This window comes from Pseudorca crassidens, chromosome 2 (genome assembly GCF_039906515.1).
Source record: "Pseudorca crassidens isolate mPseCra1 chromosome 2, mPseCra1.hap1, whole genome shotgun sequence".
Lineage (NCBI taxonomy): Eukaryota > Metazoa > Chordata > Mammalia > Artiodactyla > Delphinidae > Pseudorca > Pseudorca crassidens.
Genome location: NC_090297.1, coordinates 38,360,021 through 38,387,490, shown reverse-complemented (window position 1 = coordinate 38,387,490; position 27,470 = coordinate 38,360,021). Strand labels below are relative to the sequence as shown.

The 27,470-nt window shown below is 41.3% G+C and overlaps 1 protein-coding gene across 5 annotated transcripts in view; it reads left to right on the top strand.

Moving 5' to 3' along the window:
• The window catches only part of ATPAF1 (ATP synthase mitochondrial F1 complex assembly factor 1), a 39,442-nt gene that overhangs the window by 3,592 nt on the left and 8,380 nt on the right, over positions 1-27,470 (top strand). The window contains exons 2-10 of one of the 5 annotated variants that reach the window (XM_067726036.1): positions 1,631-1,739; positions 4,829-4,879; positions 5,629-5,691; positions 8,641-8,691; positions 9,886-9,933; positions 13,709-13,804; positions 15,494-15,601; positions 21,547-21,620; positions 26,640-26,697. In XM_067726036.1, the coding sequence (XP_067582137.1) occupies positions 1,631-1,739; positions 4,829-4,879; positions 5,629-5,691; positions 8,641-8,691; positions 9,886-9,933; positions 13,709-13,804; positions 15,494-15,601; positions 21,547-21,620; positions 26,640-26,682 (643 nt within the window). In that variant the 3' untranslated portion in view covers positions 26,683-26,697. Of the gene's footprint in view, positions 1-1,630; positions 1,740-4,828; positions 4,880-5,628; positions 5,692-8,640; positions 8,692-9,885; positions 9,934-13,708; positions 13,805-15,493; positions 15,602-21,546; positions 22,505-22,651; positions 24,342-26,639; positions 26,698-27,470 lie in introns of those variants that run through there. The other 4 variants (XM_067726037.1, XM_067726033.1, XM_067726035.1 and 1 more) reach the window with 4 other exon arrangements.

The window sequence follows — 27,470 nt, the reverse complement described above, 5'->3', positions numbered from 1 at the left end:
GATTTACAAATCATGTATATGAAGAGAGGCTGAAAAAACTGAAGAAATTCAACCTAGAGAAGAGAAACTTAGGAGGTGACATAAGAGCAATTTTCAGGTACTCATAAAAAGAACTGGACATTTTCTCTTGTTCCTGGGGGAGTGAAAGATACAGAGAGGTAGACTTAGACTCAAAATGTTTTAGTAATGAAAGATGTCCAGGGTGAGAGTACACAGGGCTCCACTGCCTGGGCCACCCCTCACCATCTCCATCTGCTCACTGGCAACACTAACCTAGGCCCTGGTACTTGCAGCCCTGGCCAGGCAGGTGCCACACCCTACCAGGTGAGGCCCTTGGTGCAGCTCTTCATCGAGGAGGAGCTGGCCTTCTCCGGAAGGAAGGACGATCTATCCAAGTACATGGCAGTGAAGGGAGTGGTGTTCGACAACACCTCCAGAAAGGAGTTACATGGAGGACGAGCGCCTTCCATTGCCTTGACCAAGAAGGACCAGAGGGGTAACCAGGATGCCCTTGGAGCCTGCAGACGTCACCCATGACACTACAGGTCTCATGGCCTGGGAGCTGGAGCCCCTGGATGACATCTTCACCAAAGTGTACACAGCCAAATATTGTCAGCTACACAGCCTGAAGCATTCTTAACAGATGGCAGCCCCAACCCGGACTTGACGCCTGAAGACCAGCCCCATTTTGACATAAGGACAAATTCTGATGATCCATCAACTGGAGCAGGTTCTTTGGAGAGAGGGTCAGGGAGAACTCAGGTGCTAAATCTGCAAAAGAGGCTGCCTGAAGCCTCTGAGTTGCTGGGATCTGAATAAATAGAGATTTGCCCTAGTCGGGGAGGGAAGGGACATGTCTAAGAATTAGATGTGTTCCAGTAAGAGCTGGACACCTGGGATTCCTGCCTGAGGATTCTTGCATCTAACCCAGCAAGATGACCACAAAGTACCTTTCCTATCTTAAGGATTTAAATTCCAAATACCCAGAGTGTAAGTACCTGAGGGAGCAAGCCCTGTGTCACCCTAGGGAATATCCTGCAGGAGAAAAATGTTACACAGGCCCCTTGAGGAGTAATAACAGTTGAATAAGTGGATTTCTCTTTCCACTTTCTTGATTTGTAGGCCTGTGCTCAGGCCTAACTAAATTAAGACAAATCCTTCAGCCTCTGACTGTGTCCTCTCTCTGTGAAAGTGGAACATGGTGCTTTGTTATTTCAAAATCCAGAAAGGCGGGCTTCCCTGGTGGCGCAGTGGTTAAGAATCCGTCTGCCAGTGCAGGGGACACGGGTTCAAGCCCTGGTCCAGGAAGATCTCACATGCTGCAAAGCAGCTAAGCCCGTGCGCCACAACTACTGAGCCTGCACTCTAGAGCCCATGAGCCGCAACTACTGAGCCCGCGTGCCAAAACTACTGAAGCCCGCGCACCTAGAGCCTGTGCTCTGCAGCAAGAGAAGCCACCCCAATGAGAAGCCCGCACACCACAACGAAGAGTAGCCCCTGCTCTCCACAACTAGAGACAAGCCCGCGTGCAGCAACGAAGACCCAACGCAGCCAAAAATAAATTAAATAAATAAATTTATTTAAGAAAGAAAGGCCCAGGTTGTTTATCCTTTGGTTTACCTTTGATCAGGTCTGACCCAACTGCTTTTGAGTCCCGACTGGAGAAGTGCAGTGAGTTTCGGAAGCAGCCAGTGGGGCACTCCAAGCAAGGTGACTTTATCAAATGTGTGGAACAGAAGGTAAGACCTACCCCTTTGGGTGTTGTTGGCTCACCAGTGCTCTACATCCCCACCCCTGACCCTTATCCTGGGAGTGGGCTCATTGAGGGGATCAGCTCCATCCATAAATGGTATACTGCTCCTTCTGGCAAGGTACTGTAGTCATGGTGGAGATATAAGGGGATGAAAAGGGTAATCTCTGCTCCCAGGGGGTATAGTCGAGTGGTCAAGGCACACATGTAGGGATCAGGGAGGGAAAAAGTGCTTAATACATGTTAGCTCTTATTACCCTTAAACAAGAATCAGAGCTGGGGAAAAGCATGTTGAAAGCTGTGTCTAGTCAGCCCTCCCTATCTGCATGTTCTGCATCCACAGATTTTGCATCTGTGGATCCAGCCAACAGCTGATAGAAAGTATTCAGGGGAAAAAAAAACTGTAGAAAGTTCCAAAAAGCAACACTTGAGTTTACCACTTACAGGTAGCTATTTACATAGCATTTATTGTATTTACAACTATTTACATAGAATTTACATTGTATTAGGTATTATAAGTATGATGATTTAAAGTGTATGGGAAGATGTGCGTAGGTTATATGCAAATACTACACCATTTTATATAAGAGGCTTGAGCACCTACAGGTTCTGGTGTCTTCAGGTGTCCTGGAACCAATCCCTGACTGATACCAGGGGACAATTGTATAGGAAGATTAATGCAGTGCTTCTCAAACTTTTTGACCATAACCCACGGTAAGAAATATATTTTACATTGCAATTCATTACACATATATGTATATAATTATAACTGAAACAAATGCTTACTTTTACTATTGATACATGCAATGCACTCTTATTATTATTTTCATCTTTTAAAAAACTTTGGCTACAGTCCACTAAATTGATTTCACAACCTATGATTTGAAAAATACTAATCTAAGGTGGTGTACAGAACAAATTGGAGGGGGGAGAGGCAAAGCCAGGGAGAATATATCCAGGTGTGGGCTGCAGGGGCCTGAAATAAGGTAGTTACAGTGGAAAATTGGGGTTCTACATTGTAAAAGGAGAGATGTTTATTTTACTTGGAAAATAACTTTTTTTGCCTTGGGTATCCTAAATTTTAAGAGAATCCACTCAGTCTTTTAATAACTGGTTGAGTTAATTAGAATAAGAATAGTTAATGGGTTAATCATTACAAGGTTGGGGAGAAATTCAACCTGTGATAAACGTAGTTTACAATTTTATATGAACAAATAACTTTCTACTACAAATATTTTATCAAATGTAATTTCCTTTAGCAAACATAGTGTCAAGATTACAAATAAATAGCTATGGGAAATATTACTGTATTATAAACTTTCAATATTATCTGGGAAGGCTTTTTGAAACAAGACTTAGAAATTCAGCTTTACGATGACAAGAGCAGAATAAGTAAAGATTTAATTTAAATTATGGCAACTCTTAGGTAAATATTCACTTACTGTCTTTCTTATCTAGCTAGAGGAAGGCTAATAGCTAATGGCTACATTTCTAAAGCCTTTTCTTTACTTTGAGTCATTGGTTCCCTACCACGTGATACCCAACATCCCCTTTTTATAATAAATTGTATTTAATTCTCTCTAATTCTACCCTGAAATGAAATGTAGACAATATAACCCACCTACACACATAATTTCAGGGGGAAAAATAAATATAATGCCTTAGCTGTAATAAAGGGAAGTATTTTTTAAATAAAATACAGATTTCAGCATGTACGTTCTTGGGCACGACTATGCTGTGAGACCTAGTACAGTCATCAGGTTCTTTCACCTCTGTATGGAATCACCATGAATACGTAAGCAACAAATGCAAACTGGTACGGGATGTTGGTAATTATAAAAACTCCCAAACCATGAGCAGTGTTGTTATCAGTGACCCTCGTGAGATCCCACAATGTACAGTCTTCTCTGAAGTTACATAGTAGTTGCATTTCTGAAAAATTCAGTATTGAATAAAAAAGGAGAAAGAAAGAGAACGGAAAGGAAGGAGGGAGGGAGGAAGGAGGGAGGGAGGAAGGAGGGAGGGAGGAAGGAGGGAAGGTCTGGCTAGAATTGGAAAGTTGTGTGGGATGAGGGAAAATTCATTATGTAGAACTCATCTGCAAAATTGCAGCTCATTTAGCGCCACTGCCTCTCCCATAAATGCAGGTGAAACCATCCAGTCAATTATTGTGATAACAAAACAACAGGTCCCCATAGGTTTCCAAAGCATCTGTAGTAGACATGCTTTAAATGTTTCATTAATTGCTCTTGAGACTTTGGGCACATAGGGTGTATCCAGCAGGTTTTTCTACAGCACGCTTTTGTCTAGTTTGTGGGTACTGGTTCTACCGACATCATTTATGAAAGGTTTGGATTCATTAAAGCACAGAGTAATGAAAAACAGGGTTTAATGCAGAAAGTATGTTTCAGCTTCAGAATCCCAGGTGTGGATTGCACTCCTCTCTGAAAGGCACAGAAATTGAATGGAAAACTCAGAACAACACATCCCTACTGTCAGAAACAACTCAAAATTGTATTTCCTGGCCGTGACCTTTATCTGAGAGTGGGCTAGGAGAGAAAATAATCACTTTCAGTTGTTCCTGGCCTTTTTTGAGGGGGAGTCTAATTTGAGGGAGGGAATACTAAGATGGAGTACTAGAAAAGACTCAATAGTCTGCTGAGGTTGCCTGACTTCAGAAATGCTGTCACAGATAAGAAGCAGCTTGGAAAATACATCATTCCATTCTTACCTCCTCTGTGGCTCACTGGGAAAGAGAGCACAGGAAACCCGAGTAGGCTTGTTCTGAGAAGGATTCCCTCATCCATGGTGGCAGGGATATAATGGACTCTCAGTACCAGTAGATGGTGTTTACTAACAAAGAACTCCTTTCTCATCTCTGTATCTCAGAATCAGTCAAAGAAAAGTTGTCTCACAAACAGTAACTCTTAGAACAGTATGTACAGTTACTGTATAGAGTGGAGAGAAGTGAGTTCTGAGGTGCAACATTACTAAATGAGTTATTGGGCACCTCACCTAGGGAGGGTGGTCTTCTTCTTAAAAGTATAGATTAATATCCTGTCCCACTGTATATTTCAGACAGACACATTGGGGAAACAGCGTATGAGCAGAGGATTCACCAAGGACAAGGTAGGTTTTTAATTAAATATCCAAGCGTAAATTCATATGGAACATCTATAATAAGAGGCTGCAAGTTTGAACATATTTACTGTGGTTCAGTGATTTTGTGATTTTCTAACTGTGGAGATGAGAGATATTTCTACGAATTTTTGTTATGACCTTGATATGACTCCTAGTATAGTGTGGGTCCTGGGGGTGCTAGAGGAAATGTGAAGGAAATGTAGTATACTACTTACTACTTTCTATAGGAAGTAGATTTTTTTTTTTTGGCCACGCTGCGCAGCATGTGGGATCTTAGTTCTCCAACCAGGGATTGAACCCGTGCCCCCTGTGGTGGAAATGTGGAGTCATAACTACTGGACCGCCAGGGAAGTCCCAGGAAGTAGTTTTAAAAAATCAAATAAAAACATGTTTACTCTGTCATTTAACTTGCAAATAAGGAGCCACTTCTGGCAGAATAGCAGTTAAAGGTAACAAGCGAACTTTCTCCTCTTAGGAGCTGCAAAGTGCTGCAACACTTATTAGTGAGCGTGAAACATTTGGGAAGTACCAGTAGATATCCCCTGAAAATAGAACTGTGAAACCTGCCCTGGGGGCTCCCTTTTCTGAGCATGTGGGTTTTCTTATACTCATTCTCCACTTATTGAAGATCTGCTGTACTGTCCTCCCATGTTGCTTCCCACAAGGCTTACAGATAGAGTTAAACTGTTTTATTTTTTTAATTGTGGGTGTTAATTGCCTTTTATTTTCTCTTTCAGACCCTCAGTTCAATCTTTAACATTGAGATGGTGAAAGACAAAACTGCAGAAGAAATAAAACAGGTAATGAATGAAAATGAGTTGTCATACTTTATGAAAATGTGTGCTCTGTGAACCAAATCTGAAAGTAGAAAGGAGCATACATTTCCTGACACCTCTTTCTAGCCAAAATGAAAGGCAATCATTGAAAACAAAAGTGATGAATTACATGAAAAATAGTGCATACAAAAACTTGGTCTCACTCCTATATATCTAATCAACTGACATTTCCCCTTTCTTTTTCATTCCTGTTGTCCACATCTTATTTAAAATCATCACTCCTCTATGCCTGGATGACTACCTTTCTAAATAGGTTTCCCTGCTCTTATTTCTCCCACCCCCTCTCCCCCTATCATATCCTCACCAGTTCAATCCTCCTAAAGTTCTACTTCGCATAGTGTATTGGTTTAGAACACAGACTCTAGGACCAAGCTGCCAGTTTTAAGTCCTAGCTCTGCCACTTACTAGCAGAATGACTTTGGTAAGTTAGTTAACTTTTGGGGGCCTCAGATTCCCTATCTGTAAAGTGGACATAATAATAGTACTTACCTCATGGAGTTATTTGGGGAATTAAATGAGTTAATATTTATAAAGTACTTGGAACAGTGCCTGGCACAGAATAAGTGCTATATTTGTGTTTTTAAATAAATAAATAAAAATAAATATTATGTTAGTAACCTGCTCTCAAATATTCAGTGACTTCCCATATTCCTTTGCTTGACATTCAGAGTCCTCCATTATTTTAGGACCTTCTGCAGGAAGCTTCCTGGACACCTTCAAACCACGTGTGATCTATTCCGCTTGTTTGGTCATTCCATATACCAGGCATTCCATATTGCTTGAATTAGCATTTGTAAATGCTATTTACATTTTCACATCTGATTCTTTTCTCTTTAATTAGAATATAATAAGCTATTTATTGGCATTCCTTATAGTTCCATGAATTATATTTTAGGTATCTTGAGAGAATCAAAATAATAATAAAAGCAGTATACTACGTGTCAGGTACTGTACTTAGTGCTTTATATACACTATTTCATTGTATTGTCATGACCCCCTTATAAAGTAGGTGCTATTATTCCCAATTTACAGCTGGGAAACTGTAACTTAAAGACATGAAGCAACTTAGTGGCAGAGCTAGGACTCAAACCCTTGTCTGTTTGACTCTACATCAAATTCCCCTACGGGAAGCTGTGCCAATTGCTGTGGGTGTCCTTGAACGCTGTGTCATTGATTTCAGCAGACAGTTATTAAATGTCAGCCTCTGTGCCAGGCATAGAAATAAATGAGAGAATCCCCAGCTCTCAAGGGGTTTCAGCCTAGTGGAAAGACAGAAAAACAAAAAGAAAACAGTGCAGAGTTCTAACTTCTGTTAATAGAGGCTTAATGCAAAGTCTCCAGGAGACCTCAAACTGCCTTTGGGAAGAAGTGCCAATAGAAAGTGGACACCAGGCATGTCCTTTATGGGGGAGAGAAGCCAGGCCCAGGAGGCCTGATAATCATATGACAAATATCATTTAGACCTATATTTTTAGATACAAATTTGTGTTCATTAATATAATTTTGAGTAACCAGGTCAACTATGTTAGGGAACGTCTGTCAGTCTCATAAATACAGTGTGGATTCATAAACTATCTTCTAATACAAATTAAATAAAAATAAGCTGGATATGCTGTCCTTAAAATGAGGAGACAGGGCTTCCCTGGTGGCGCAGTGGTTGAGAGTCCGCCTGCCGATGCAGCGGACACGGGTTTGTGCCCCGGTCCGGGAAGATCCCACATGCCGCAGAGCAGCTGGGCCCGTGAGCCATGGCCACTGAGCCTGCGCGTCCGGAGCCTGTGCTCCACAATGGGAGAGGCCACAACAGTGAGAGGCCCATGTACCGCAAAAAAAAAAAAAAAAAAAAAAAATGAGACAGTGTTTTGACATGCAAAAAAAAAAAAAAAAGGAAAAAAAGAAAAGCAACCTTACTGCATTGATAGAGTAAGGTCCTAGGAGGTAATAGTCCTTCTGTGCTTTGTGTTGGTGAGATCACACTTTGATTAGTATCTTCAGTTGCCCCCTCCCCCCCCATTTTCATGGGAATGTTGACAAAGCAGAGCAGCTCTAAAGGAAGGTGACCCAGTCTTCAACACCAGCTCCCTCAGGTGTCACCTTGGCTATGATGCCTTCCCCAACCACTATGCCTTTGCTACTGCTTGTCATTCCCTGCTTAGAATGTGTCTCTTATCTTCTCTCCTACCTGTTTTTCTTCCCAGACTCCCTGTTCACCTGGCTAACTCCTGATCATTCTTCAGGATACAGCTCAAGTGTCCCTTCCTCTGCCACTTGTTCCCTAACTTGGATTAAGTGCCTCTTTTTTGCCCTCGGAGCACCTTGGCTTTGGTTTGCATTGTAATTCTGTTGTGCTAAGCACAAACATTATTTCAGTAGTCTTCACGGTAATCCTCTAAGGTTAATATTACTATTTTATTGATGAGTATATTGATATAATTTAGGGATTTCCAGTAGTTTTCCCAAAGTAGCAGAGCCAGCAAATGATAAGAGCTGGGATTTGCGTCCAGATCTGCCTGACTTCAGACCCTGGGTTCCGAATGACTGATCCTGGCTCTCTGAGAGGGCCCACAGTTGGCCGGACAGTGCGGGTTTTGGGAGAGAAGAGAGAACATATGATAAAAAAAAAAAGCTTGTCTATTACACACAAGGCACACCTTGGGAGAAGTGATTAACAAGGTCTCAGAATCCGTTTCTCTGATAGGAATTTGTTATTAAGAGTTACAGTTTGATCATCTAGAAGAGTAGGTTGTATTAAATCTTTTTTGTAATCATGTACTAGTAATAAAAGTATTACGTTGGGTTTTCCTCCCTGTTATCAAATAGCATATTACTCTGAGCAATGAAAGCTGTCACCACGTCTTGGTACAGGTTGAAAAGGTTACTGATGGTCACAGACACTCTCTCTTTTTTGTACAGATTTGGCAGCAGTATTTTGCAGCAAAAGATACAGTCTATGCAGTTATTCCTGTAAGTAGTTTGTAGGGGAAAATGAGAGTGTTATAACATGAAGGTCAGGGCTCTAACCTTAGCAGGCCAGTTGCTTTTACTTTTCCTATGTTTATTGCCTCTTGAGAACTTACATTTATAGCTCTGAGGGTTTTTATTATACCCTGAGCACCAAAGATTGGGAGCTCCATATGGTATATTTATGGCTTTTGTTTTTCATCTTTCTGGTTTAGAAATGTCTCTTTGAGTCAAGTCTCTGACAAGGGAGTATGGTGTAAGTTTATGTTGCTGAGCAATTTCCAAGTGTCTTTTATTTCTTTTTGGTGTTTTCCAGCCAAGCTGTTGGAATTTAGGACAGGGCCTCTGGCCTAGCTTTCTTCCCTTCCTGTCTATGAGTGACCTGTACCTGAGCTGACTTGGAGCTTCCTCCTAGTCTTTTTCTGGCATTTCCCCTTAGCAAGTGGCTTTTTTTTTTTTCCTTTCTCAAAATTGCTTTCTTGGAGATAGTAACGGGCCACTGCTTGACCATTAAGATCTGTGACTGGGAAGGAAGGCTGCCGACTTCTTCTGGTTTATGTCCTGCTGCCTTCTACCAGAAGAAAGCATTTAATGTACTGGGTTATCAGCTAGTTCTTTAATTGTTCTTCTCTGAAGAGGAAGTAGCTTTAGGTTAAGTTTATATCAAGCACCCAAATATATACTGAGCTTACACGTGTAAGTTTAAGGAGGAAAACTTACAGATGGAAAAATAAAGCCAGGCCTTTTGGTTGTTGTGAGAGTATTGCTATCTTTTATTTTCTTTTAAGAAAATAAAAAGATCTTTTACATATATACCCTTTCCTTTCATGAGTGCAACATTCAGAAGGCTCGGCACTTTTCATGATATTTTAGGTCTCCAATGCTGACTCATTGTTTGAACAGGCCTTCTTAGCTCTCCCTGGACAAACTCAGTGACCTGTTGTCTCTGACACTGGGCAGAGTCCCCTGAAGAGTTAGAGCATTTGCAGTATCCACTCTTCACACAGAATTCTGATATTGAACAGGAAAGCGTACCTCTACTTTTTCCTCTTTGTTGTAAGAGGGATTTGTAGATGATGGAACTTGGGGTTGTTTTAGTTGTATTTTAGTTCTAGAGTTCAGTCTTGGTGAATTTAAATGTGATTGTGGCCTTTTATGTTTTCTTGTTTTTGAATTTTATTCTTTTCTAACCTACAGAAAGAGAAGTTTGATTTGATCTGGAACCGAGCTCAGTCCTGTCCAACAGTAAGTGTCCAGTGACCATATGAGGATTCCTTATCAGTGCTGCCAGACAAGGATGTTTCCTAACCAATCTCTTCATGCTCCATACCATCTCACATGTTATAGTTATTTAACAAAGATGCTCACATATTGATTGTACTGATAAGTAAGATTTTTAGCCTTATGAAATCATGTGGGTTTGGCCCAATGAGCCTGTGGCTGTTCAGCTCTCTGAAACGTCTCAGCCCTTTCTGATGTGGATCTTTATTTATTAATAGAAGTGAATGTTGGAAGCAATACCTGAGACCTTAATCTTTTCAGCCTCCTTTAAGTTTCTCTTTTATTGGCAGTTTCTTTTCAGCTTTGGCCATGCTATTTTGATTATATATACCTAAAAGGAATTATGAAATTGTTGCTGGGGTATTGAGCTGCCAGAAGACCTAAGAGAAAGGGAATAGGTGAGATGGATCAGCTGACTTGGTGTCTATACTAATTTCTAAGATTCTCAAAAAATGCTTCTAAACATTGCTGAGAGAAAATAAAAAACATCTAAGTAAATGGAGAGATATACTGTGTTGGATGACTCAATATTGTTGTCATTTCTCTCCAAAGTGATCTCTAGATAAAATATAATACCAATCAAAATCCTAATAGGCCTTTTTTTTCTTTTTTTTTAATTGACAAGCCAGTTTTAAAAACTTATTTGGATATCCAAAGGACCTAGAATAACAAAACAATTTTGAAAAAGAAGAACAAATTTAGAGAACTTACATTACCTGATTTCAAGACTATGTTTTCATAAAGCTACAGTAGTGAAGACAGTGTGGTACCAGCATAAAGACAGACAAATAGATCAATGGAACAAAATAGAGAATTCAGAAGTAAACCAGCGTATGCATGGTCAGTTGTTTTTCAGCAAAGGTGCCAAGGTAATTAAATAGAGAAAGGATAATCTTTTCAACACATGTCCAACAAATTGTGCAAAACAATTTGAGTATCCATACGCAAAAAAATGAACCTCTACTCTTACCTCACACAGTATCCAAAAATTAACTCAAGATCTAGAAAAAGGGCTTCCCTTGTGGCACAGTGGTTGAGAGTCCGCCTGCCGATGTAGGGGACACGGGTTCATGCCCCGGTCCGGGAAGATCTCACATGCCGCAGAGATGCTGGGCCCGTGAGCCATGGCCGCTGAGCCTGCGCGTCCGGAGCCTGTGCTCTGCAACAGGAGAGGCCACAACAGTGAGAGGCCCACGTACCGCCAAAAAAAAAAAATGATCTAGAAAAAAAAATCTTAGATTGAATCTTAGTGACCTGGGCTTGGCAGAGATTTAAGTATCGATACCTCACAAAAAGCACAAAACCATAAAAGAAAAAATCAATAAATGAGATTTCATCAAAATTAAAATTTTCTCTTTGTATACCCATGTTCATAACAGCATTAGTCACAGTAGCCAAAGGGTAGAAGCAACACAAGTGTCCACTGATAGATGAATGGTTAAATAAAATGTGATACATACATGCAGTAGAACATTATTCAGCCTTATAAAGGAAGGAAATTCTGACACATGCTGCAACATTCATGAACCTTAAAGACATTACGCTAAGTGAAATAAGCCAGTCACAAAAGGACAAATACTGTATGATTCCACTTATATGAGGTACCTAGAATAGATTCATATACAGAAAGAAGGACAGTGGTTGCCAGGGGATGAGCGGAAAGCAGGGTGGGGAGTTACTGTTTAACGGGTATGGGGTTTCAGTTTGGGAAGATGAAAAAAGTTCTGGAGATGGATGGTGGTGAAGGTTTCACAGCATTGTGAATGTACTTAATGCCACTGAATTGTGCACTTTAAATGGTTAAAATGGTAACTGTTATGTCTATTTTACCACAATAAAAAAAATTTTAAATTTCTACTTTTCAAAAGACATTGTTGTGAAAATGAAAAGGTAAGCCACGGACTGGGAGAAAATAGTTGCAAACATATATTGACAAGTGACTTGTATATAGAATATACTAAAAACTCTTACAACTTTATAAGAGGACAAGCAACCCAATTTAAAAATGAGCAAAAGAGTCAGACAATTCACCAGTGAAGTGCAATGGAAGTTATAAGATGTTCAACATCATTTGTCATAATGGGAATGCAAATTAAAACCACAGTGAGATACCACTAAGATGACTAAAATTAAAAAGATTGACCATCCCAAATGTTGGTGAGGATATGGGGCAGCTGGAACTCTAATATATTGCTGGTAATAATGTAAAATGGTACAACCACTTTAGAAAAGAGTCTGGCAGTTTCTGTAAAAGTTAAGCATATACCTGCCATAAGACCCAGCCATTCTACTCCTAGATATTTTCCCAAGGGAACTGAAAGCATATGTCCGTTCAATGACGTGTATACAAGTGTTCATAGCAACTTTATTTGTAATAACCAAATACTGAAGATACCCAACTCTATCACAGGTGAAAGAATAAAGAAATTGTGTGTGTGTGTACATATACATCATATACAATACATATATAATGGAGTAAGATTCAGCAATAAGAAGGAATGAACTATTGATATATGCACCAACATGGATAGATCACAAAACAATTGTGCTGAGTGAAAGAAGCCAGACCAAAAAGAAGTATAGATTCTGTGGTTTCATTTATATGAAATTCTAGAAAATGAAGACTGACCAGTAGTGACAGAAACCAAGTCAGTAGCTGCTTAAGAGCAGTGGGAGAGAGGGAGATATGAATTACAAAGGAATTTTTAGAGATGATAGATATGTTCATTGCTTTGGTTGTGGTAATGGTTTCACTGTATACATATGTCACAACGATTCTAATTGTACGCTTTAAATATATGCAACTTATAGTTCAAGTATACCTTAATAAAGCTTTAAAAAAAATGTTTACCCATTAGGCACTGAGGTTATCTCATGTAATAATAATAAAACAGAGCCTTGGTGGTTAGCAGTAAGGAGACAATTCCATGACTAATGCATATTGGACTGATTATACTTTGTTTTGTTCTGGCACCATTCTCTTCACCACTCCTCCCCAATTCATCTTGAGCATAAAACTAATTATTTCTTGGTGTTTAGAGACATGCTTCAGTATCAGCCTCAGATAGTAGAATATGAAGTGATTACAATAATTGTGACAAAAATTAATGCAGCAGCATTAGAAAGTTTAGAAATTGAAAAAGACCCAAAAGTTCATCAAAAGAAGGATAGATAAAATTGTGGTAAATTTCTGTAGTCAAATTCCATATAACAGTGAAAATAATGAATTAGAAGTTATACTTATCAACATGAGTAAATCTCAGAAGTATGATGTGAAGTAAAAAAAAGCGAGTTGCAAAAGTATACATATAACCATTGTAAAGCAATTATGCTCCAATAAAGATGTTTAAAAAAAGTATACATATAGTTTGATACGATTTAATTTTTTAAACATGCAGACAGTACTGTTTCTTGTTTATGGATGTATACCTATACATTAAAAGTATAAAAACCTGAAAGGGAATGACAGACACCAAATGCAGTTTACCTGTTATACTGGAATGGAATTAGAATGGGTTTACAGAGAGAGCTTCAATTGGATCTCTAATGCCTTCTTTCTTAGGTGGGTTGGGAAGTGCATGAGTGTTTGTTACATTATCACATACATATGAATTTCATAATTTAAAAAAAGTTTTAAAACCCAAACTTTGAAGAAATGGAGTGAATGACACAGGTGGTTGGACATAGAGCAAATGATTTTATTTATTCATCTGTCTCCTCATGTATTTGTTTCCCACAGTTTCTTTGTGCACTGCCAAGAAGGGAAGGTTATGAGTTTTTTGTCGGGCAGTGGACAGGTACTGAACTCCATTTCACTGCACTTATAAATATTCAGGTAGGTGGCCTGTGCTCAGCCCCTAGATGAAGGAGGCCTACCCCTCTGTGTTATTATGAGCCCTTGCTGAGGCTTGAGGACGCATAATATGTACTAACTACCAGCAGGATTTGCTGTAGCACTGATGAATTGTCATACTTTTTTGGGCTAGCTTTTTAGGCCCCGCTCACTACCTAGAAATTGAAAAGATCCCAAAACATGTTCTCTGACTATTGCTGGCTCTCTGCTCTCTTCCCCATATGTCTATAACATTTACTGCATGTACCTCGCTTAACAAACATGGGTGAGTGGTGATGGTTATCTTTATAACCTTAAGGTAGGCTCTTTGTCTTATGTGTGTTTTATTAACCAGGTCAGCACTTTCTAAGGTGCTAGATGCATAGTTTTCATTTCACAGATGTCGTTTTGTTTGCTTCCCTCCTTCCTTTTTCTTTGTTTTACTCCCAAGTATTAGATGAAGAAGTTTGATCCAAAGCATTTGAAGCTTTTAAAATAAAAGTATTTTAAATGAGATCATCACTAGGATTGACATTCTATATTTGGAGGCTGCATCTGGCAAAAACAAGAATGTATTATAGTGGCTTTGAAGTTGGGGTAAAGGGAGCACAAAACAGAATGAGAATTTGCTCATGACTGTAGCCCTTGTGATTATATCCAAAAGTTATATTGTGTTTGTTTTTTTTTAAAAAAAAAAAAGTAGAAAGAAAAGAAAAATAAATAGTGGGCTCAGAGAAGTTAGTTCACAGTGCTGGTAAGTGGTAGAGCTGGGGTTGCTTGACTCCAGGTTATTGACTCCAAAGTCTATGAACTTAACCATTATGCTGTTGTGTTGGAAACTACGCTAGGACTGCCTTCGTGAAGCTCATATACAAGTATAGGAAAAAGATCCAGAAACATAATTATGACCAAAATGATGTGTATTTGAAGTACGTTCGAGAGAACTGAGGCTGAACTATTATTAAGAGTACCCTAGCAATAATTAGGTATTGATAATTAAAAGGACTTCTGCTGAAATTTTAAAGATGAAACCCAGAGATCTTTTGAATGTATAGTTGTTTCCTTCTATACTATATGAGGGCTTAGGCTTTGAACCCAGCCTCTCTTCCTAGTCTGGAGTGAGGTCTAGTCACCACTGCCCTGTCCCTTCTTCATGAAATTATGATGTTCCCATTCTTCTTTCCCCCCTTCCTCCCACCCAGATTATATTTTAAAACTGCACATTACAAATCTGGCCCATGTGCAAACTCTCCAGCTGTTTGCTACAGCTTAAAAGAGCTTAGTCCTCAGAGCCAGCCAAGGGGAGTAGATTTCAACTGTGAAATGCACTAGTCCATAAAGGCGGCAATTACACAGGCATATTGCTTTATTTAGGACTTGATCTGGTAGCTGCTTGTGCCGTTTTGTTTTTAAATATATGGCCGTGATGAAGGATTCACTGCCTACTGTAAACATTTTCCGGGAGAAAAGCCAAACCTTTTTCAATTGAAGACACAAATAACACTGTGCAAGCTGTCAGTTTCGATGTGCCTTGGCAGACCTGGCCACCGCCACGTGCTAGTCCTCCGACTCACCAGCCACCCAAGGGGCTGTTAAGAGCCAGAATTCCCTCCAGACTCTCTGTTGCTGTGAAGTCGCAGTTTTGTTGTGGTGGCACCTTACTGAGCCTTGATTAAGTGTTCCTCCTTACAGACCCGAGGGGAAGCTGCAGCCAGCCAGCTGATTTTGTATCACTACCCTGAACTTAAGGAAGAAAAGGGCATAGTGCTGATGACAGCAGAAATGGATTCCACGTTTCTGGTAAGAATCAACTTTTACCTTTTTGGATTTACCTGGTGACCCTGAAGGTATTCAGATACAGTTATATGGTATCTGCACTTGTTACCTTTCTAAAATCCAGTAATTCTGCCTCCAAGACACATCTGACTCTAGGGGTTTCAGGCAAGAGACTATGGACAAGTAAATTGGCTTCTTAAATGTAGGGAAGAGTTCAAAGTCTAGAATAGTTCTTAATCTTTTATCTTCCTCCACACTGTTCACATGTACAGCATTCATCATACATAGTGAATTTCCTTCCTCCTTTTCCCATTTGCTGGGATAGAGCATTGACCATATGCCCGTAGGTAATGGTGTCTGTTGTGTTTGTTCTTTACATATCCAGGGCCAGGAGCAGTTTTATGATTACTGTTCAGCCTGTTCGTCTAGTCCTTGCTCATTTCAGTCTCATTTATCTGGCAGGGTTTAAGTTCAGGATGTCCTCAAGACAGTGGGCACGTTAGTGCCTCTTCCTCCTGAGGTTCTTTTTTACAACACCTACTTATTTTTCCTCTGTCTCTTAATCAGCTGCATACAAGAAAGGGAAAAGTTATGCTACTCAGCTAGTATCTCATAGTAGCAGTAAGTCCCAAGTCTAGGACATAATTGAGACTCTCCTTCCTTGTCTGTTATTCCTGTAACTGTTCAGTCCCATTTCTCCCATTCTTCCTTCTACCCATCACACTCAACTGGAAGTCACCCAAAATCCTACCCAGAAGAATGGAGTTGCCATTAACTGAGACAGACAAGACTGCAGGCGGAAGAGGTTTGGGAGGAAGATCAGGAGCTCAGTTTTCAACACGTTAAATCTGAGACGCCTGTTAGATATCCAAGTAGTAGGCAGTTAGATACATGAGCTTGGAGTTCAGGGGAGAGGTCCAAGCTAGAGAGAGAAAAATGAGAGTAGTCAGCATACAGGTTGTTATTTAAAGCCATGAGACTGAATGAAATCACCAAGGAAGTTAATTAAGGTAGAAAAGAGAAGAGGTCTAAGAACTGAGCCCTGGAGTGATGAGGAAGCATCAGCAAAGAAGATTAAAAAGGAAGAGTCAGTGAGACAGGAGGAAAACTAAGATGGTAGAAGCCCCTGGAAGCTAAGATAAAATGTTTCAAGGAACAAGGGTGCTCAACTAGCCAAATCTCACTTGCTGGTAGGGCAAATGAGATGAGGACTGAGAATTTACTAGATTTCACAACATGGAAGTCATTGGGGACCTTTATAAGGGCAGTTTCAAAGGAGTGGTAGGACAGAAGCATGATTGGAGTACATTTAAGAAAGAATGGGAAGAGAAAGAGTAAGCATAAACACATCTTTCAAGGGATGTTTTTGAGAAGGGAAGGAGAGAATAGGGGAAGAAGTGGGGATGAGAGTGTTTTTTTGGTTTTGTTTTAAATGAGAGAAATAACATTATATGTATAGGCTGATGGAAAGATCCAGTAGAGAGGGAAATATTGATAATGGACAAGAAGGAGGCTGGAGAGTTGTTGAAGTGGTGTTTTTGAGTGGGGTGAGTCTTGGGAATGAGGGGTTGATCTTTGCCAGAAACGTAACAACAGGAGAGAAGCCAGGATATAATGACACAAATACAGTTAAATGAATAGAGGTGGTGGTAGCTTGTAAGAAGTTCTCTTCAGATTGCTTAGTGAAAAGAAAGATCGTCAGCTGAGAGTGAGGATGGAAGAATAGGTGTTGGACTTTTGGGTGGAAAAGAGAAAGTGTGAAATTGTTGTCTAGGACAGGCCCATGAGTTGAGAATGTGTTCTACATCTTTAAGTAGTTGAGGAAACAAACAACTAAAAAAGAATAATATTTCATGGCCTGTGAAAAGTATATGAAATTCAAATTTCAGTGTCTGTAGATAAAATTTTATTGGAACACAGCCATGTTTATCATTTACATGTTATCTATGGCTGCTTTACCTCTACAACAGAGTTGAGTAGCTGCAACAGAGACTGTAGGGCCGTAGAGCCTAAAATATTAACAGTGTCTCCCTTTCCAGAAAGTGTTTGTTGACGTGTGATCTAGGAAAATGGAAGAGAGAATGGGTGTGCGGGTACAAGCACAGAGAGGGAGGACCGAGAGTTGGATTTAACTAGGGTTATGGTTTAGCCAAGTGATGTAATGAAGCAAGATAGGGACCAGGAATTTAAAAGTGAATGCAAAGGAATGATTGTAATTATTGACAATGGAGTGCAAGTTGGATAAAGAGGGAAGTGGAAACATGAGAAAGGTTAGAGACAGAACTGCGAGTCCTACTTGAGTTAAAGGATTTTTTAATTTGGGAGTGAGTGTTAAATATAGGAAATAGTAGACAAAGTACGGATGTTTCAAATTGAGATTTGGAGGGGATATAGTTATCAATAATGATAAAGTTTAAAATTTGACCACAGGAGTGAGTGACATAGAGATTATACTGCATTTTCTGATCTTCAGCAAAGCATAATATCTAACTGTATTAGAAGTGGACTCTAGAGGTCAGAGGAGACGCTTTCTGTTTTAGCATTTATACCCCCTCACCCTAGTAGTCTCAGACCCATAATTATTAAAATTTGCTTCCTAGCCTTATATTTAACATCATACCAGACAACACACCTTTGCCTTGTATAAGTCAACTTGACTGTGAGTTTCTAATGTAGTACAGAATTAGACATGTTAGAATTTAGTGTAGAGATACACGATTCAGAGATGGGAAACCTAGAAATGTAATATAAATATATGATCCCCTGCACACTCATGCATGAGTTTGCAGTTTAGGCATAGTGTTTCCAAATACAGTAAAGCAAATGAATAGAAATACCTGGAAACTAGAGGTTTCTTCTGAACTGATTAACTTTAATGATGAAAATTTAGTATAGTATTAGAAAGCCTTATTTGTGTCCACATGTGTGTTAACAGATGATTTCATTGGAATGTAGTAAGTGCTAGGAGAGAGACATGCACAGCATTGGGGGAGGGGGCAGGGGGAGCGTTCCTGGCCCAGAAGGAGGAAGAAGCCTTCCTAGAGATGACACCTGAGCTGAACCTCAAAGATTAGCAGGAGTTTAGCAGGGTAAAGTGGGGAGGGGGAGGGGAATGTTCCAGGTGGTAGAAATAGAAAACATAAATGCTAGGAGGCATAAAATGACTTGGGGTATTACAAGCAGTTTGCTGTCACTGGTATATTAAAAAAGGAGGTTTGGTGGGTTGTGTTTAAAGGATCAGCTTTATCCTGTGGGCACAAAAAGATCATTAAAGGGTTTTGAATGGGGGTTGACCCATAAAGAGTTGGATTTTAAGACCATTAACCTTAAGTATTTGCTTCCTAAATATTTTTTAGTTCTAGCCTGGTCAGTGTGATCATTTAAAATGCAGTTGCAATAGTCTGGGCAAGAAGTAGTAAAGACCTAAACTAGAGCAGTGGTAGTAGGGATGGAGGAGAGAGAATGTCTCCAGAAATATATAGGGAATAAAATGGGCAAGACTTGGTAATTTGATTGTAGCTATTAAGATTGAAAAGAGGGAGGAATCAGGTTTGTTAATAAACCTCCTTGTTGAGCAACATAGGGAATTAATATGTTTATCTTCTTGGGTCTTGGAAAGGGAAGAGACTACTGTTTCATGTTGAGAGAATAAAAGGCAGGGGGTGAATAAGTGGGCAGGGGTTGGGGTGCAGGAGAGCTTTCCATAATCCTCCATGAGAGACATTTGCACATATCTCCATATCTTAACTCTCTACCCACCATTCTAATGGTCTTCAAACTAGTGGTCAGAGCCCTTTATCCACACAGAATCTTATTATGTAAAACCCCAGGATATAACAGCTGAAAGAGAGGTGAAGGGACCAGAGGCACCTCCACCTAGGACTCTGCAGTTTGAGCAGCACTGTTCTAGAATGTACACAACTGAAATCACCCTTACCTCCACCATCCTAAGCCTCAAATAAAAGTTGACTCACAGGCCCTACAGTTTAGGGCCTCAGAGAGTGGTGGTATCTGCCTCAGATTATGCACTTGCTTTAGAGATGGTTTGTTCTTGAGGCATGTTTGAATATAAGAAAGATAAAAATGATGAAGTAGAGTTATCGACCTTGATCAGTCTTAATTATTTGCCCCACCAGAAATACTATCAGGGTGAAGTGGAGGGAGTACCAGCCTGGGAGTCCAGAGGTCTGGTCCTTGGTCTGCCACTTGTTAGCCATATGACCTTGGGTCTATCCCTGACCCTCATCTGCTTTGGTTTCCTGGTCCATTAAATGAGGACTGGGTGATCTCTAAGGCCCCTTCCAGCTCTAAAATTCTATTAATTTGAAATAGCCAGCATTTTGGAAAATGGCTTTTGATTGAAGATCCAGTCTCAGAGATCAGTGCCTGCTTATGAGAAATGACCTGCAAGGCCCATAGGAGGGAATGGAGGTGAAGCAGGCTGTGGTATTTATAAACCTCTTTTCATCACTGTAGCTACGCATAGCACACTTCTGACAGTTTTAGTAGGAATTTTCCATTATCGCTTGGGGTTGGGTTTTGCCTGTGTGAACATTGTAATCATGAATAAGTGCCTCTGATCAGCTGGCACCAGAGAATGTATAGGAAACAAAAGTAAGAGTTTTTGAAGTAACTCTCTTGTAAGGTTTCAAGAGTGTAGCCTGTGTCCTGATCCCACTTCTGTTACACAGAGTGGTCTGGTCACCATTTCCCTGCTACTGAGCTTTAGAGAAGGTGGCCCCTTCTTTTCCCTGGGGCTTTGCGGGTGGATTAGTTAGAAATGACTGCATAACAAATTACTACTCCAAAACTTAGTGGCTTAAAACAACAAATATCTATCGCCTCACAGTTTCTGTGTGTCAGGAGTTCAGGAGCAGCATGTCTGGGTGGCTCTGGCTCAGAGTCTCTCATGAAGTTGCTGTCAAGATGTTGGCAAGGACGACAGTCATTTGAAGGCTGATTGGGCTTGACGACCCACCTCTGACCCCACTTGCATGGCTGTTGGCAGGAGGCCTCATTTCCTTGCCACACTGGCTTCTCCGTAGGCTACTTGAATGTCCTCATGATATGGCAACTGACTTTCCCCAAAGCAAGTGATTCAAGAGAGATAGCAAGACAGAACCTGCAATGTCTTCTGTGACTGAATAGCAGAAGTCATTTTTCATCATTCCACTTTAGTCCATTCGTTAGAAGCAAGTCACTACGTATAGCCAACACTCAAGGAAAGAGAAACGAGGCTCCATCACAGGGAAGAAAGAGTGTCATAGAGAATCCCCTGGCAGTCCAGTTGTTAGAACTCTGCACTTCCACTGCCGAGGGCCTGGGTTCAGTCCCTGGTCAGGGAACTAAGATCCCACAAGCCACGCAGCACAGTCAAAAAGAAAAAAGAAAAAAACATTGTGTCATAGACTTTATGGACGAATTGTAAAACTACAGCTGGCTTTGGCACTACTTTTTTGACTGAGGTGGTATGAGGAACAGGTTTTATTTCAAAGTATGTCTGGTTAGTCAAGAACTTAGTAGTAACTCACAAACTGGTTCTTGGAGCTGGGTAACTATTGCTATTTTTTTCCCCCTTGAGATAAACTAAACAGTTACTAAAGAACTGAATGAAGAGGGAAATTTTTAACATATGCATTAATTTATTAGCAAACATTCACCAGATTTCACTGGGTACAGGATGTAAAAGAAGCACATACTTTGAGAAATTCACACAAAGGAAGACAGACAAAAAAGAAAAGAGGAAAAAAAGGACAGATACAATACAGTATGATGCATACTATGTTAGAGGGACGTGTAGGGTAATTTGAATACACAGAAAAGGGGCACCTCACCAAGACTTGGGATGTCAGGGAAGCTTTCTGCAAGCAGTGACTCCTGGATGAGGGCCCCCAACTGCCATAGGACTTAGACACAGAGCTTCCTGGCCCTGTGCTGGAAGGGACCTGACTGTTCTTTTTACCTTTCAGAATGTTGCTGAGGCACGGTGCATTGCCAACCAAGTTCAGCTCTTCTATGCCACTGATCGAAAAGAGACCTACGGGTTAGTGGAGACCTTTAACTTCAGACCAAACGAGTTCAAATATATGTCTGTCATCGCTGAATTGGAACAAAGCGGACTTGGAGCAGAACTGAAATGTTCTCAGAACCAGGATAAGACTTAGAGCTGTAAGGCTGGTTTACAGAGTTTGCTCAGCCCTGGATAGTCCTGAGCCTGCCCACCCCCTGACCTCTCAGGAGCTTAGCATCGATAATGAGCAGTCTCTAAGGAGTTGCCCTGTATGCTTATTGCAAGAAGTAACATGGCGGTGAGCCCTGTTACTTGATAGTCAGGAACCAAGGTACCCAAGCGTTCTGATCATTATCTCCCAGCATACTTGAGGTTTCCTTTTTAAGTGTTTGAGGTCATGACCAGAGACAGCCAAGGATCCACAAGATGGTTGACTTGATTTTACACACTGTAATAGTATATTTGTTTTCTGGACATTTTGACTGCACAGCTCCCAAATGATTAGTTCCTCATCTTTATAAACTGTGACAGGATAATAAGCTTGAAGACCTGCTGTAGTTAGATGTGGGCTCTACGTACTCTTCCCACTTGGCTGGCCAAAGGCATAACCCAGGTATCCTGTTAGACTCTAGAACAACCAGATATTGCCATCAGGATTAAGACTCCGTCTAGATGCCCCCAGAGATGGCTTTAGTGTAGCTGGTTTGAAGTATCAGCAGCTTTCAGTTATAGTTAAACGGGTACAGTGCCTGCTGCCTGCATATTTTTAAACTATGGTTTGTGGTGCCTGCTTCTCTAACTCTGCCTGTTGGGAGCTGTGTATTTGGAGGGGCTGAATCAAGTGCAGTATAAATAAATCAACACTTTTGTAAAGAGAGGATGAATCCAGACTGGCTTTTTTTTTTTTTTTTTAACAACTCTAAACCATGCCAGTATTATAGAAAAGGTAGGTGGAAGCAAATGTACCCATAATGGGTGTGGGGAAAATGTAGCAATAAAATAAAGTCTGGCTTATAATCTTTGTTACACTAAATAGTGAAATCTAAGCTGTGTTCTATCCATAGCGTCAGTACTGTGGACTGATTTCATCAAAACTCATCTTTGGACTCAGCAGTTGCTTGAAATGCCAGAAATAAGAAAGAAGCTCTCCAGCCCAGGAAACTCAGGTTTGGTTAGTAGTGCCACTGTTGTGGCTCCAAGCTCAGCGGTAGAAGCCGGTGGCGGTTACACACCTGCCTTCTGAACTCGAGGCCCCGGAGCGTGTCCCGCCCCCAGTATTGTTGTCAGCTGCCTCTATTATAACACCTTTCCTTTTCTTCATCTAACATGCTCCACTTCGCTGCTCCTGCCTATGGTCTGGCGAATGACACAATATAGTGAGTGGGAATTTAACCAGGATTTGCAGTTTGTGTGTGTGTTTTCTCTATTACAGGAGACTTTTTATAAGTTGGGCTTATAAAATGGGGGGTTGGACTTCCCATTATTTTCTGAGCTGTGGTTATTTTGCTGTACTTCTGAGTCTGTGTGTAGAAAGAGATAGTGTTTGTTTAACCTGGAAAAGTTGCTGGTCTTTCACAGTTTCTCTTAAGGTTGAGCTGTTTCCTAATGCAAGTTCAGGCCTCTGTTCCTGACAGTTAACTTTTTTGAGAAACTTGAGTCTGGATGTTTGGAGTCCCAGGAATCTCTGCTATCAGGTGGAGTTACTTTCATGGATATGTTTCCTTTTCCCTCCAGATGGACCCAGGCTTTAGCCATAGTACCTTTCATAACACCTCCACCAGAAGGTGAGAAAATGATGGGGAAAGAAGCCAGAACTGGCTGCTCATTTTATTGTTCCTCCCAGCTTTGCCCTGAGTCCCCCACTCGCCAGAGAAGTATGTATCCATGGCCAGTTACTTCGGACATGATCAGAGTACCATCTGGCTGTTCTTTATATTTACCTAGCAAGATCTGGCAAAGAACTAAAAGAAAATTGTTACATTACTCAGTCCCCTGGTACAACATGGTGTTACAGAAAGTGGACAGACTTTACAGTTAAGTGAATCTAGGTTCAGTGTTGGGATTCATTAGCTCCAAATGTTGAACAAATTATTTAAGCTCTCTAATTCTGTTTCTTTATCTGTAAAATGAGAGTAATAATATCTACCTCACAGAATTATTGTGAGAATTAAATTAACTTATATAGAGACTATATAGAGCTTAATAAATGTCATCTCCCCTCTTCCTCCCTTCTTGCCCTGCCTCTCACCAAAGGCCAACACAAATGAGCATTTCAGATGTGCAGATCATTCTTCATTCCAGTTTTATAAGCAAACGGGTTCTCAAACTTTAATTTGCAGTGGAATTACCTAGAGCACTTTAGAATGCAGACTCCCAGGTCCCAAAGCCCAACCTGCTGAAGTGCTGGGAATCTGCATTTTAATATGTGCTCCAGATGATTCTGATGTAGATAATTAGCCAGCCACACTCTGAGGACCACTACCTTATCTGTTCTTCACAAAAAATACCCGTTAGCCAGGTCTCTCGTTCCTGTGGACGTGAACCGTAGAATCCGGTCCCTCTGCTCTTTGCCTCCTGTAGGGTCCCCTCGGCATACGCTACATTATATTTACTCATGTACGTATCTTTCCCCCAGATGTGAGCTCCTTGAGGGCCAGGGTTTATCTCCATTCTCAGCACCAAGGACATGGTCTGGAACAGAGAAGATACTCAGGTTTTTGTTAAATAAATAAATGACATGGATTTTAGCCAAAACATTATCTTGTTCTGTATATGCTTATATTTAAATAGTTTGAAATTAAGAGGCTCTCTTGACACACACAGGTCGAAAACTTAACTGAGTAGGAAGATAGCAAGTTAAACACAGATTCTCTGTATCTCAGCTAACCTCCTGCACTTCTTTGGTGGGCTGTCTGCTCAGTGCAATTCAATAGTCGCTCACAGAGCACTTCCTCTACAACCTCTGAGTTAGGTGCTGACATAGTGGAGTGAGTACGATGGTCCCTGCACTCAAGCTGTGTTCCAGCCACCACCTGTGTCTCTTGCCTTTGATTCTGTGCCTCACATCTAGCGCCTGGTAAGAGTTTGCCTTGTCTTGTTCTGATGATGTTTATACTGCTGTTTCTTTCTTCCCCAAGCAGTTGGGAAGCAGGAGCCACATGCTCTGTTGTTTGCAATCTCTGCAATACTGACCTGTTGTTCAGTCTTGGAGAAGAGGTACAAAGGCCCACTCCCCCAGCCATTTAATTTAGAATCAATTCAGCATTCATTAATATTTATGGAGCACCTATTATATGCCAAGCACAATTATAGGAAACTGGGGAATACAGCAATGAAGGGACAACTAAGGCCCCTGTTCTCATGGAGCTTATATTCTTGTGGAGAAGACAAATGAATAAACCAACAAGATTATTTCAAATACTGAAAATTTTAAAATATGATAGAATGTGGAGTGAAGGCAATAACTCAATGGTCAGGAGCACCATCTCTGCAGAGGTTACAGCTGATGCTGGAGCTGGGGAAAGTACCAGGTAAGGAGATCAACAAGTGCTGAGGCCTTGAAGCAGGGCCAAGCTAAGCACGCTTGTCTCTGGGCACAGATTTAAATGTTCAGTCCAGCGTTGATGAGCTCAGAGTTCAGTGAGGCAAGACACTGACATGAATACTAACTACAATACAAGGCAAACTGACCAGTGCCATCTCAGAAGAGGGGCAAGGAGGGTTAGAGAACACTACTGGGTGCTGTGGGGAATGCATGTCTTGCTAGACCATGGTACCTGCCCTGAAGCACCCATGGCTTAACAGGGAATAGAGGGTAGATGATATTAAAATCTCAAAGAATATATATTCCATCCAAGAGACAGGAGGCGCTCTGAGTTCAGAGTTGGTCTCAAAATATATACACGTTAACAATACCACTAACATCTATTATTGGGGGCTTACCATGAGCCAGGCATGGTGCTGAGCCCTTTACTTGGATCGTCTCAGTCCTAACAACCCAATGAGATCAGCAGAAACCTGCTGGTTGGTGGGATGTGCTGCTGCTCTCCTTGCACCCCCTGCCTTCCCCCACCTCCAGCTCAGAAAAGAGGGCAGCTTCCCAATCACCTCAAACCCGTTCCAATAGCCAGCTCAGGCCTTAAGAAGTCATGGGTGTCTCTTGAACAAGCCCTTGCTCTGAGAAACAGGTGTGCCAGTTATCCTGCCAACAACTTAAGAACAGAATGCACTCATTATACATTTGTGATTCATCCAAACTTTCTTTCAAGAGCCATCATGTTCTACCTAAAGGAGGACCTTTTTATGCTCTGTTTCATACCACGTGGAACATTTTGGTCTTGGCAATTCTCTTAATGTGGCAGGGTGGTGGCAGCATGTTTATCCCTATTCTGCTAAAGGAGGGACTTGGTGCACGAAAAGGCAAGAGATGACTTGAAGGTCGCTGCTTCAGGAACCAAGCCAGGAATAGAAGGCCGTGCTCCAGACTTAATGGTATCATTGGTAACGCCCACTGAGCAGGCTTATCCCTCAAATTCACAGGGCTACTGCTGAGCCCTCTGGGCCTCAGGAACTGCAAGAGCCACAACAAAAATCAGTTCATACGACTTACGAATCCTCCCAAGCTGCCTAGAGCTTTCAGAACAAAGTCCCTTTGGATCAGCTCACAAGAGCTTTAAGAACTGGTCTCTGGTGACTTCTCCAGGCGCATCTATTGCTAGGCCCCTCTGACTCCCTTAGCTCCAGCCAGTCCGGATGACCGGCAGTTCCCCAAATACACTCTGCTGTTCTTCCCTCTGCTCTGATCTTAGCATAGACTTTGCCAGCTTTTCCCCCTTCATCAAGTTAATTCTTACTTGTCTTTCAAAGCTCCACTGAAACATCTCTCCCAGAGCCTTCCCTGGCACTTAACCCCCTCTACGCTGTCCCCACCTGGTGTGTACTCCCCTGAGCGTCCCCAGCATTTTGTGCTCTGCCTTTACAAGGCTGTCTCTCCCAGAGACTGGACACTCCTCAGAGACACAGATCATATCTTACTGGACATTGTATTCCCAGGGTCCAGCATGAAGCCCAGCACAGAGAGAGAAGATACCAGTGACTGTTGAATAAATTCCTCTTGGATGACTGCTCAGCTCAGACCACCTGTGTCCGCAAACATCCCTCGTACAATGAGACCCAGCCTTGGCAAACCCATCGCGATTATGCCCCAGGCCAGCCCCAGGCAGTGGCCATTTCGCTTGTTCTTACTGCAGAGGCTGCATGTGAAAACAAAGCCAAGGAGCCATCAGAGGAGGCAGCTGGTCCAGGGTTTGTAAGCAAAAGGAACTGAGACAGCGAACAAACTTGGGGAGCAAAACAATTATTTTTACCAGCCTGGCACGTTCAAGCTCCTGTCTTGGCTTACCAGGGCTTAGCATTAAAAAGATCTCATACGCTATCTAGTAACTAGTTTTCAACTGTACTTCAAGAACATCCCAACAGTTCCTCGAGGTGGGGATCCTGGTAGCCTCGTCCTTATCCCCAGCTCACCCAGAGAGAAGCAAGGTTTTTTGTTTTTGTTTTTGTTTTTGTACTGGGCTTCCCATAAGCTGTCATTTGAAGAAACCGTTTCCAAGAAAGACCGAAGAAAACCTTGTCAAGTTTAACCTCCCACCCACCACAGCAGCCCTGCCTACAGCATCTCCAAGCCATTGGGCAACTGTTCGAAAACTTCCAGGGACTGCAAGCTCTCTACCCTGCTGGCTGACCTGGGCCCTGCAGAGACAGCTCTGAGTGATTGCGAGTTTGTCCCCACCATGCACTGAAATCTAACCATCTCTCCCTCCCCTCACTGGGCTTTGTTCTGCCCCACATAACTGGAGCCTCCCAGAAAAGTCTGTTGGCTTT